This window comes from Halyomorpha halys, unplaced genomic scaffold, assembly GCF_000696795.3.
Source record: "Halyomorpha halys isolate HHAL.00 unplaced genomic scaffold, Hhal_1.1 Scaffold91.1, whole genome shotgun sequence".
Taxonomy (NCBI): Eukaryota; Metazoa; Arthropoda; class Insecta; order Hemiptera; family Pentatomidae; genus Halyomorpha; species Halyomorpha halys.
The window spans coordinates 2,181,053-2,194,340 of record NW_027110755.1 but is presented as its reverse complement, the minus strand read 5'-3'; the positions used below and the strand labels follow the sequence as shown (position 1 = coordinate 2,194,340).

The 13,288-nt window shown below is 29.4% G+C and overlaps 2 protein-coding genes across 10 annotated transcripts in view; both read left to right on the top strand.

The window, feature by feature from the left end:
* The window catches only part of Pkn (serine/threonine-protein kinase N), a 113,066-nt gene that overhangs the window by 75,334 nt on the left and 24,444 nt on the right, over positions 1-13,288 (top strand). For all 9 annotated transcript variants that reach the window (XM_067048903.1, XM_067048902.1, XM_067048899.1 and 6 more), the window contains one exon: positions 1,228-1,385. In XM_067048903.1, the coding sequence (XP_066905004.1) occupies positions 1,228-1,385 (158 nt within the window). The remainder of the gene's footprint in view (positions 1-1,227; positions 1,386-13,288) is intronic.
* On the top strand, positions 8,342-11,500 carry LOC112211641 (uncharacterized). Its single transcript, XM_024363709.2, has 2 exons — positions 8,342-8,909; positions 9,131-11,500. Exons 1-2 carry the CDS (start codon positions 8,469-8,471, stop codon positions 10,082-10,084), a joined length of 1,395 nt encoding a protein of 464 aa, XP_024219477.1. The 5' UTR covers positions 8,342-8,468; the 3' UTR covers positions 10,085-11,500.

The window sequence follows — 13,288 nt, the reverse complement described above, 5'->3', positions numbered from 1 at the left end:
AAAAAAACAATATTTTTTATATTTAAAAATATAAATTATTTTTAAATTAAAAAATATTTATATCTTTAAATTGTATGCTAATTTTACATGTAGCAAGCTGTTGGCTTATCTCGTAACTATTTATTAAGGTCTCTTATTTATCTCTATTTATGTTGTAAAGAATTAATTGCAACTAAATTACTAATATTTATATTTAAAAAATACAGAGGGAGTTCTGTAAATACTAGGAAATATTTAATGAGATTATAGTAGACCTGAAGAGTTACATAAAAGTCCATTCTCTTCTTTTGAATGAAAACTTTGTCCCATTGACCACCCTGCAATTAAGAAGTACCTACCTTAGATAGTCTTTTAGTTGCCGCTTCCTTTTCAACAAAAAAAGTATAGTGATAAAAAAAAAAAAAAAAATTAAATATTGTTTTCACAATTTTTGACAAATCAGGGGCCAAATCTAGATAAAAAAAAATCTCATCTTCACTTATACAGAATTAAAGTCTGTAAAGTGTTGAAGTGTTTCTAGAAGTAGATTAACTATAACCCTACATAGGACTGAAAAAAACATGCACAAGTAATGTTTGATTTTTAAAAAAGATGAAACTCCGCTTGTAAGGCTATGACAAATTTAGTTGAGCCAAATCATATTTCTTAAAGGAGATGTTTATTTACTTTATAATGGTGTGATTGGAAATTAATTACATTGAATTATTATTGAGTTATTGTTATAAAAAAACACAAAGTATCAATTTTCTCCTTTGCATAAAATTAGACCATGGTAATCTATACACATCTGAACTTTTTTGTTAGGTCTAATGTCACCTCTTTAATTATTACCCATGTGTTTATTTGAATCCCTATATAATGGACATCTAGTTGATATTCGATGAAATGATAGTTGGGATTGCAATCAGAACAGAACAATGTGTTGTTTTATCATTTATCAATGTATTTTAAACAAAAATATTTTACTCATACTTTTACTCTGGCTATTATCTAACTTATAAGGTGACCATGATGTGGTTGTTTCCATGTGCAATTTATTGTAAAAAAAAAAAAAAAAAAAAATCTCTAATGTTTCATTTTCTATATTTAAATAAATTAACAAAAAAAAAATGGACATCTTATTTTTATTCCTCTACTATTTAAAATTTTGAAAGTTCTGTTGAATAGATGATTTAATAGAAATTATTGATAAGATCTTTGGGTTTAATTTTCATTTATTTATTTTAGATAAACTGTCTCGAAACTTGGAACCTCCAGGCCTGGAAGATAGAGTCGAAGAGTTAAGGCATCGATTGAGAATAGAAGCAGCTGTTGTTGAAGGAGCTAAAAATGTAATTAGGCTGTTACAGAGCTCAAAGGTTGCAGACAAGAAAGCTTTGCAGGAGGTAGGATTAGCAGTTAATTATAGTAAAGTTAGATAACAATTAAGGGTAACTATGAAGTTTATTTATGTTTATTGTAAACAAATGATAAGAAAAGAGACTATTTAGTATTTACTATTACTTAAAGTAAAGTAATGTTTAAGTTATTTCACAAAAAAGGTCTATTATTTAATCAACTTCGTATAAAATCGCCGGTACTGGAAAATAATGGTATATGCATGTATATACAAAATTAGGTTTTTGATATGGACCAACTTTTTTCTAATCGTTTGAATATTATATCTTGTGTAAAGCATAGTTTCAAATTATCAATCTTTCCTCTAAACTCATTTTCATTTAATTATCAATCTTATAGCCATTTTTATAATTTAATAAATTTATAAGTAGCTATGTGCTATCATGAGTAAACCTTTTATGGTCTTAAATTGAAGGTATTAGAATATATATTTTTTATTGATTGTTATTTATTGCACATTTATATTACCTATGTCATCAAAAACACATTTTTAAAGTAAGCTTAAATTAAAGTGGCTAAATGCAGTAATGTATTTATTAATACCAATTATATGACTTATTTAAAATCATTTCTATAATTAAGTTAGTTACCTCAAAATTATCTTTGATCTCAACATTGATTTCTAATATTTCTAATGTAGCCATGTTAATTGTTCTAATAATGTTTACAATTAATATTACTGGTTGATTGAAATAGGGGTTGGAATCAGACCTGTTAGGATTCACTTCTACCTTGTGGAAACTTAAAAAATATAATGTCCAATCAAAGTTTGATATCAGTGAGGGTCTGAAATGCAAAACTCTTTACTTCCATTTTGTTTTTAAATCGAGATGGCAATGATTATTGTTGCTCATACACGTATTTTTATAAAGTGAAGTGTTCCCTTATTTTTCTTACACTTAAAAATTGTTGGTTGTCGCAAAACACTCTCCAACATGAAAAAAAAAAAAATGGAAGTTTGTTTGGGCAATAAGGGATTTGCAGAAGAAAAATCATATGCTGTTTTTTCCTGAACTTTATGTTTTTTTGGGGTGCGAAATAAGATCCTGGATTTTACCACATTGGATCTAGAATGCGGATTTCGGGGAACACAGAAAAAAAATTGGATAAAATTGTACTTTTTCAGGTTTTGCTTATACCTGAAAAACTATTGGTTCTGCAACAAAATAATCTATACTGAAATATAGATATGAACATTTTTTAAACATTATTTCATTTCATTAGGTTTAGGTGCTAGAACACATTTAAATATTGCAATAATTCAATCAAGTTCCTAAAAGGTGATTTTATCTTTTGTTGTTTGTTAGATTTATTTTACTTTTACATTAAAAAAAAAATGTTTATTCAAGTAATTATAAATATTATTTAAGTTTATAAAGTTAAGTAGACCCCTTTATCTGTCCTAGTCAGGACTGAAATATTCCTGATTAAGTGGTAGAGGTGGTTAATCCATACTGTATAATAAATTAAAACTCCTATATTAATTTTTCTCAAATGTTAGGTAAAAATTAAAATGCAATACAAAACTTAATATACTATAGGCAGTCCTATCTTTGTGAAACATGGGCCTCCTATTATCCTGAGCATTGGCCAATTTTGACCATCTTTTCAATCAATAAAAAAGCCTCTTACAATTTTGTTTAACTGTGTTCACAATTGCACTTGTGGTTTTACAAGTTGCGCCACTTTTTGTAAAGTCAGAAAGCAATGGTCTCTTCATTAGTTGCCCTGACCAGTACAATCCTTACCCCATAGAACCATTGGACCCCCTTACTCCTGTGATCGATAAATTAAAACAAACCTAGAGGAAGTAGAATTCTTTCAGTCAACATCAGTTAATCACTTACGTTAATTAAAACTGGTGTACACTTATTATAAAGAGTTATTATAACTTATCATAAAAATTTAAAAAAAATTACGTCTAAAAATGTATAATTTTTTTTACTCCTGAAATATAATAATAACTTAATGATTTATTGGAACTAATATGTTTTTTAATAACCTAAAGTTGTTCACAAAATAATTTGACGAGCCCCATTTCTAAAATGGATGACCAATTAACAATTTATTTATATTTATATATCCTGCTCTTCAAAAACTTTGTAATTAAAAAAGAATTATTTAAATATGTAATTTAGTTGGTAGATAGAACTGTTATTCATCCTCGTAATCATAAATTAAGATTTTTTTTTTAAAGTTTAACTTTGTGTGGAGAATTTAATCTTCTTTCAAATGAACTTCTGTAATGTTCCAGGAAATTTATTAGTTTTCAAGTGGGGGAGGAGGGGGGGGGGGTAGTAAATGGGTTTCTGTTGGAACATTCTCAATAATAACTCTTTTTTCCTGCTGTTTCTTAGAGATTTATTTCATGTATAAAACGTTAAAGGACTTTAAGAAGAAGACTTTTTGCAAATATTGTCCAAATTATTGCAGGAGTCATTTCAGTACTACAGTTTATTGAAAATTAAGTTTTACCGGAATTGCACACGGAGTTCCTGATCAGGTACATAGGCATGGGTGGTCATAACCCTACAAAACAAAAAAAAAATAAGCTTCAAAATCAGTGCATCCATTCACAAGACAATAGTGGAGCAGACACAAAGACACAGACCAGTGGCTCTTTGGACTTAAGGGGTTCTATAGCGCATAAATCACTTGAAAAATTCTCATCAGAAGTTTCTCTAAATTATTATACTTTCTTCTACGCAATTTTTTTTTTTACTTATTAGAGACAGGAAAGTAAAAAAAAAAAAAAATGAATAAAGATCTAAATAAAAATACAATTGATTAAAAAATAGCAAATGGATGATATTATATTAAGTAAGCAAAGTAAATTCTTAATCAGCTTTGTGGTTAAAAGGATTAGGATCAAGATGTGTATAGTAGTAGTATAGTGTATTTATCTTGGAACTGAGGTTAAGACATAAGAACAATCAGAATCAGTAAAGTTATATAGTAGGTTCTGGAGTCTCTATTGGAGGTTGATGAGTTAATTATACACGATGGATTCTTGTGGAAAAGTGAATTCTCAAATGATTTTATTCTTTAAGTTTGTTTAATATTGTAATAATTTTATTTATTAAAAATAAAATAAAAAAGAATTTTTATTCTTTTTATAATTTTTTTTCAAATATAAAAGATACTTGGGTTTTAATTAAGAGCTTTGATATCAAATGGATAATATAATTTTATTATATACAAAGAAACTCTTAATCTCAGGGCGTGTGGTTGCTAGACAATCAGAACAGGCATTTACAATAATTTCAAGTAATTAAAATTAAATCTGTTTTACAAATATTTTCTAATTTAGTTATAACAAAACTAACCAAGCTCTATATGCTAACGATCTTCTTTTGTTGATTTCTGGTGTCTTCTTTGTTCTTAATCTTATTGTTCTGTCCTAGCATCAAATATGGCTTCCTTCTTGATAGAAATTGTTGACCCCTTCATACTAAGAGACCATCTCTCCTTGGCGCCACAAACAGAACTAACTCTTCCCTTCCAAAACAAAACCTGCCTTGAGGTTACATGTAAACATCCATTGTCCCACAACAGTTAGGGATTTTTCCAAATGATTTACTTTCTGAATATTATTCATTAGCATTATTTCTTGATTTCTATTTTTCCTTTAATTTCCTATATTTTCAATTATGAGGGGATGAGTTAAAATAGTTTTTATGATATCTGAATCTGCTTAATGTGGCCTTGATTCTACGTACCGCCATCTTGGCTTTGTTTGGAATCACGAAGTTATTATAAACAATGAAACTTGGTTAGCTTGCTTTTTGGATAAACAAAACAAATGAACAATCTTAAAATGATACATAAAGAAAACATATTAAAAACCCTTTATACATCAAAATATACTATTTACTACAAAAGGAGCATTTTACAATATATTATAATATTTAAAATTAATATTATTCTATTCACAACTAAAAAATCGTCCAAACGAGTTTAAAAAAAAAAAAAGTTAGTGGTTTTGTCTCATATATTGTCGTTCTGAACTAATTTATTTTTTAGGGAGCATTCTCTATTTCCACCTAAATAAATAGTTACTGTAATAAATGCATCATATATTTAACAGATTATACGATATAAAAGTATACAAATAATGTTACAGTCGTACAGATCCATCTGTTGCATTATGGATTAAAGTCTGACGAAATAAATTCTTTTTATTTTAATATTATCATGTCTCTTTAAGGAAAACATGATTCTGTTGCTTTTTATTCGTTAAGCCAGGTTTTTTTTTTTTTGTTGGTTTTTTTTAGCAAACCTCATTGTGTGCAATTTGAAATTTTTAGTTTATGTAAGGGGCCCTAATTAGTGAATGAATGGATACCTCAGACAATGACAATGCAAATGTTCTGTTGTTATAAAGGTTTGGAAAAAAGATTTTTGAGGAATGTTTTAACTTCAAAGATGTAACTCATTGAAGAAATTGACAACTACCTGTTAACCGTGGCTGAATAAAACCCCCAAAAAACTCTGAGATCTCGATGAGCTAACTTTTAGATCATAAATCAACTAGGGGTGGGACCTAAAATACTAGAACTGTCTAAGGTCTAAAACCTTCTTGAATCAATTGCCTCCTGTTTAAATATCTAGATAATTTTTTTTTTTTTAATTGAAAGAGAATTTATTAAAAAAAAAAAAAAAAAAAAAAAAATCCTTTATTATTTCAGAAATTCCATGGTTCCTAATTTCCATTTAAACTTACCCTGAGAAAAGTGAATTAATATTAATTGATCCTGTTTATTTTAGATTATTCTGGTTAACATTTTTAAAGTCTATACCTACATTATTTGCAGTATTTGTATTGTTAAAGTAAGTTTTCCTAAATAGTATTATTAGCACTATTCCAATCCATTTATTATATATTGTTCCTCTTCATAAATTTAACTATTTATTGAAGATTAGTGAATAAGATATTTCATCAAGGGTTCAAAAAATAGTGATGTCGAACTATAACTGGAAGGTTATAACTCTTAAAATTCCTGGTAAAATATTTTTTTGGTTGATACTGATCTTAAGTGTTAAAGAAAATAAGTTGATTCTAATTGGATTTATAGAATAAAGAAGTTTTGTAGGTTTATAAGAATGCAACAATTTCGGTTTTTCAGTAGAACATTATGGTAATGAATGAAGTCATCACTTTTTCTCCCTCTTTGAACGAAAAAATGATAACTTTGTGCTCGGGGAGCAATAACTGCTTTTAGACAGTGTATAATCCACTTGTCATAGTGTGAAACTCAATGATGATTTTTAGGAATACTGTGTTATTGATAGAATGTGCTCGCGTAACAACATGTAGAACTAAATTTATGTGAAAAACTTCAGTTTCATATGTTGTTTTCTTAGAAACAAAAGTTATTTGTTTCTATGTCAGTTTTTTTTCAATATTCTTATAGGTGTAAGGTGGTATTAATTCTTTACACGGAGGAGGCACAATTGAAGTTTACATCAAGATTAAAATAGTGTAAACTAAAAAAATTTGTTTGGGTTAATGATAATTATTTATTAACTCCACAATTTATGTGAGTTTAATAACACTTAAATTGATTATCTTTATCTCGATTTTCAAGTCAATCTGCCTTTCGGGTGTTAAAAGTGCCCAAAAAATTTTGATCCTTAGTATTTATGAATTGATGTGTTCTAGACATCGAGTTTGGAAGAATTGCTAATGAAAACTGGAAAAGTTCTGTTAAAAGTGAAATAAAGCAGTTGGAGAAAAAATCATAAATCAGAGTTAATAATTCCGATTTATAGATAAAATAAATGATTGTATTCTATTTAATTTTCTGTCCAAATCATTTAAACTATTTTTATCAAATTAAAGTTTGAAACAAATTAAAAAATCTGCTACTTTTTTAAAAAAATAGTTTATATTAAAAACACTCTAAAGGCTCTGATTTTTCAAATTATACTTCTTTCACTTTAGATGAACATAAAAAATTCTTTTGAGCATTATTTTACTCCTGAGTGTTAATATGATTAAAAATGAACTTAAATATATGAAACATAAATTATTTCTTTACTCGATGATCGACTGATATTAAAATGAATTTTGATTTGTCTATGCTGATGGCACTATATATGTTAAATTGTAATTAAGTAGTCAGTGAATTATTATTGTATTTAATTAAATTTAATTATTATTGAAAAAAAAAAAACTGTTCATATTTTAGCAGTATCACACTCATAGTCGCTAATTCACCTTTGAAACACTGTTGTTACTTGTTACTAGATATAAAGCTGATACAATACTTCTCATATGAAATTAATTGGAAATTGATCATCCTAATAATTAAAAATTATAATAATACTTAAAATTCCATGTATTCCTTGATTTTCTTCTAAGTGCTCAGTCAAACATTTGTATCCCACCATTAAATACACTTGTTAGTTGCACCAATTTTATTAAATAAGTATTCTTATTGTCCCAAAGTTCAACAGCTGACAGCATAATATAAACTAAATAAACAATTGGTGGTGAATGGCCCAGGTATAAAGGAGGGGATTTCGGAATGTAGAATCTGAGGAGGTGGGGTGGTAGCTAGAAATAGATAGTTTCTCTGGCTATCTGCCCAACAGTCGGTCACTAACAGGGAATTTTTCCCCTTCTTTATTGTACCATATAAAATTGGAATCATATAATTTTTTTATTAATAGACCCTGATAAATATGAACGTTTGTTTCTAATTTATTTCTTATTGGTTATAATTAATTTTATTACAAACTTGTTTTTTCATTTTAACTTTTTAAAAAAATAATAATTTGAATTTATATATTTCTACCTAAAAAAAATAAAATTGAAATGCTTTGATTGATTTATTCATATTCATAATAATAAATTTTTTTTTTTAGTTTCTGATAAAAATAATGTATAGGATTGTGAGGGAGGGAGGGAGTGTATAAAGGGAAATTTATATTGGTGAGATGTTGATGTGAACAGCCTGCTATGGCCCAGTCCAACTGCCCAGCTCATCGGCTCTTGTGCTTCTTGGTCTATTATTAGGCAGGGAAGAGTGAAAGGGTGTTTTGTTGGTTTGCTAAAGCCATGTGATATGTCTAAAGAGTGGAGCGGGGGTTGGTGCGGGCCTGGTGGTTGCTGCGAGGAGTGGTCAGTGCATGCGCATCTCACCCTCAGCCCTCAGCAGGCTGGCAACATCACAGTCACCACAGACTCTGGCTATGGATCAGAAAAGGGCAGCTGCACACCTGCCAGGGCTACTTGTTCCGTTACCCTTGCTGGTCATCATACAGTCACCTTGACTTGTGCTGAGGTACCTCCAGTCCCTGTGCCACCGCAACCAAAGGAAAAATGGGTTTTCTGCAATCATCATGACAAACAACAAAGGTTCGCGACGCCATCATCACAGCCTCCTGCTTCTGCTTCTAGTCAACCACCCCCTGCCCCTGTCTATAAAGATGTTGCATCACAGACCTCAACTTCACATTTGCCGCAGGTTCTTTCATCACAACAACAGCAGGATTCTAGAGGAAAAGTAAGTAAGATAATATTTTTAATTTTCAGATGATTAATAATTTCATTTTTTCTCTATTAGTACTTCATGTGATTGAGAAAAATGTGTATAAATATTAAATTATAAATATATTTGAAAAGTTAACAAATGCACTGTTATGTAATTTATAAAAATAGTGTTAGTTATATTAGATGCAATAAGTATTTTTGTTATCTATTAACTTTTTTTTTTTTTTTTAACAGGCCAAAATGGTTAGAAAATCACCTGCCAAAACAAGAAAGATTCCTAAAGAAGGTAGAAATGAGAATCAGAATAAATATACTACAACCAGCAGCTCAGATGGCAAAAAAACTCCACGTACAGTACATATTGATGTTTATTGTACTGGATCTGAATCAAATGGTTCATCAAGTTCAGACGAAGAAACTGCTTCCACACCTCAGACGGTTTTTGAGTCAGGCAAAGTAAAAGTTATTCATTCAAGAGCTAACAGTGATACATTGCCTCATGCACTTCAGAGGCAAAAACGTTGTGTGTTGAGCAATCCAAGTGTTCCAACCTTAGGTAGTGGTAGTATAAGTTCAGGTTATCCTTCAGCTCAAAGTTCCATGATTTCTGCTACTGATGGAATGAGCCTTACCAGTGGGAGTGTTTTAAGTTCAGCTGCTGTGACATCTGCCAAAGATACTGACTTCAGTAGTAGAGATAGTTTTGACTATGAAAATTCATTTGATAGACTTCGTATTAAAGAAAAAGAAAGACTGTGGGCAAACAAATTGACTCACGGAACTATGACTGAAGAAAGCAGCGAATCTTCATCAGATTCGGAAGGGATGGCTTGGAGTTTTGATAGAGTTCTTCTTAAAAGGGAAGATACTGTTAAACGAACATCAGAAGATCCTAATAAACCTTCAACTTCTAAAATCGAGCTCAGTAAGTCTGGTAGTCTTAGTGATTCTGAAACATCACTAAAGTACAAAAGAGAAGCACTGACAAAGAAGCCTTGTCCTGTTTTCCAACATTTCTCTAAAGCTAGTAAATTTGGACCTATTGTAAGCACCCTGAAGAAGCCTGGTCACCATGTTGGTCCCTCTAAAAATCCTAATTGTTCTTGTGACACATGTCGTTATTTCTTTGAACATGTTTGTTATAGGAATAGAACTAGGTCATTAGGGGATAAACCATTAGAACTATAATCTTGTTAACTGTTTGTAATCTTTGCTATAGTCATAGATTTTTTATATTTTTTAAAATCCTGTGAAATTTCAAATATTTTGTTATTAATAATATTTATAATTAAAAGTTAATATATATTACAAGCTAACTTATTGACACTATATGCTCTTATTTTTCATTTTTACATTAATTGTTTTCATTGAAAATAGGAATATTTTTGTTAAATGTAAATAATTTTGCTGTAAAATTGTTATATATTTGTCATGAAGAAAAAAATTTGTTAGTGGTGAATAAAAATCCTGACTAAGTAACTAATTTGTCTAAGTAAGTAACTTAGTTTTGCTTTAATATTAATTAATTTAATTAAATAAATACAAGTTTATTTTTTGTATATATAGAATATTTAAATAGAATTCTTAGATCATAAGACTGCTTCTCATTACGCTGTTCCTACTGGTGCTACTAAATAAAGACAATTCCTTGTTAGAAATTAATTCTTTTTAATTTTATAATGGTCATTCCTTCAAAAAATAATTTATTAAAAATAAATAATTCCCAGTTGCCTAATTTTACTTTCTTTGTAGTTAGGTAATAATGTAAATATTTTTTGGTTTTTGATTTCATAACCATGGTTTATACTTGGTATTATTTACAGTATATATTTTACATTACTTTGCAGTTATTTCAAGTATAGCATTAGTTCTCAAGCTGTGATTTCTTATAGCGTATCTCAGTTTTGGACTGTGGCCAAAATATTTTTATAAAAGCCTTGTATTCCCTTGCTTATTGGTCAGAAAAGATTTCAAAATTTTTCCTTTCTTACTTATGGTATTTAAAATGAGTGAGGAATTAAATGAAAAAATAATTGATTTCTTGCCAAATATATATATATATATATTTCCAAATAAATCAAATAATTTATGTATATCTCTTTAAAATTTATTCAAATATTGACAATTAATACTCTTTAAGTGTTTCGTGTTCTGATGTTTTTTTTTTTTAATTCTGCAATTTTTTTAGTGCTTGATTTAAATTATGGCCAACTTATAAAATGTTAAGGTATAACATTTTGTATATTTCTATCAATAAATTATGTTGCATAGAAAAACTAAATTTTTATGGAATAGATATCTATAAGGATGGGAGGATTATTGATGGTATTCATTAGGATGGGGTTACAGGTTGAAAATCTCCTTAAAGCTTATAGTAGTGAAAATAGTTGGACTGTGAGTCTATGTATATTAGTCAGTAAGAGTGGATATTTAAGTAACTAGACTAAAAATTAAAATGTGAGTTAATATTTTGGGCTAATTAACCAGTTAGTGTTATATGAAAGAAGAAAGTTGATTTATAATTTAAAAGTTTGTGATATCAAGCTCTTAAATACATCAATCTATGTGCTTCACTTAACTTTTTAAATACAGCTTTAAAAGATATGTGTGATATCCATATTATTCCAAAGCCTTTTATTCTTGGTTGAAAGTTTTATACGAGCTTTATATAGTTCTATTTTGGGAGTGGGCAGCAGTGTGGTAAGGCACTGTGCTACTAACCTCAAGGACCTTGGTTCGAATCTGTCTGGAGCAGATAATTATTTTCTGTTTCTCTATAGCTATAAGTCAATCCTGTGGGTTTGGGAGCCCTATAGATCTACTCAGTTTCGGAAAGTGGATACCCTTATTGGGTAAAAATCTGGCAGTCGAACGTGATTCTGATCACCTCCTTGCACAACTGTTGGACTAGTAACAGTACTTCCTTACAAAGTAATGCACCCCTGACCCTTCATGAGTTGTAGCGGTACAGATTTAATTTTTTCAATAGTTCTATTCTACATGATTATCTTTCTGCTGGTGATTATAACTTGTCTTCTATCATTTCAGTGTTCTAGTTAAACAATAAAAAACCTAACATTATATGCAATCAATAATGGACCTTGAAAGTAATTCCACTTATAGTGGGTTACATTTAGCCAATTCTTTAGCTTAAGTTAACCTTCTTTTATACTCAATTAAAATGGTAGCCATGGATTATGATTGGGTTTATGGACCATCCTGGACCTATTTTTTTCTTTCCCAGAACAGATTCTGTCATTACTTTAACTTATTTAAAAAATAGATGACAATACTAGGTTGATTATAAATGTGATATGGTAAGCTATGGTGTTCCTCTTCTTAAGAGTTGACACTCATCCAATTGCTGACCACACTTAACTTTTAATATCTTTCCATCCACTTTTCCACATTTGATCATTCTGGGCCTCAGTAAATTAAATGTTAGTAAACTAAAGATTATATTATTATATTATATATATTGCAGTGACTAAATGTAATCTTTAAAACTTTTGCTTAACATTTTTAATTTATCTGTATATTTTAACAATTCAACACTTAATTTATTTTAATATGAACTATCTAATGGTGGTGTTAAAAAACTTAAATGTTTTTTAAATTGATACTACTGTTTTATTTGTTTTAATTTGCACCATAAACTCATGACACAATCTCTAAAACATTCAACTTTTCATTAACAAAAGAGGATTCTAATTTTTGTGTGATCTCAGTCAAATACTATGTTTTCTATGTGTTGGAAGATACTAAGTTGCTAAGTATATCATGTTAATTATAATTGGTCTATTGTTGACACATGTGATCAGGAAGTGAAGCCCTTTTTTTTTTTTTTTTCTCTTATGACTACCTAGTCATTGGGGGGAAGGAATTATCTACAGGTTACCACCCTATTCTAACCATGGTGGGGGGGAGGAGGGTCAAGTTTTCATTTCATAGGACCACCACAGAAATAAAAGTCGACCCCCTCCCCCCCCCCAGGCCTGATTTGAACCGGTGCTACTGTAGTCACGAGCTAGTCAAAGTTCGTGCTTTAACTCACTTGGCTACGAATGGCTCTAATTAAATCCCCTTGTAAAATTATATTATTAAGTAAAATTGATGACGAACAGGTTAGTTGGCTAAAGTGAATAGACTATAACACTCTCCCCACCAAGATGTTTATATCTCAGGGGAAACTCCGAACAAAAAAAAAAAGTTATTAAAGGCTTTACTTAAAAAATTATTAAAAACCCTCCCCCCCCTCCTCTGAATGTCAGAAATGAATAGGTGAAAACTTGACCCTCAACCATGGTATTAGAATAGGGTGGTAACCTGTAGATAACCCCCTCCCTGCTGTATGTCAGAAATGACTAGAAAGGGGGTCATAAAATATATATA

What these genes read in the sequence shown, in the direction of transcription:
- LOC112211641 (XM_024363709.2), top strand. Translation starts at nt 8,469, where the DNA reads ATGTCTAAAGAGTGGAGCGGGGGTTGGTGCGGGCCTGGTGGTTGCTGC. An exon ending in AGCAGGATTCTAGAGGAAAA is followed by an intron (nt 8,910 to 9,130) that starts GTAAGTAAGATA and finishes TTTTTTTAACAG; the next exon opens with GCCAAAATGGTTAGAAAATC.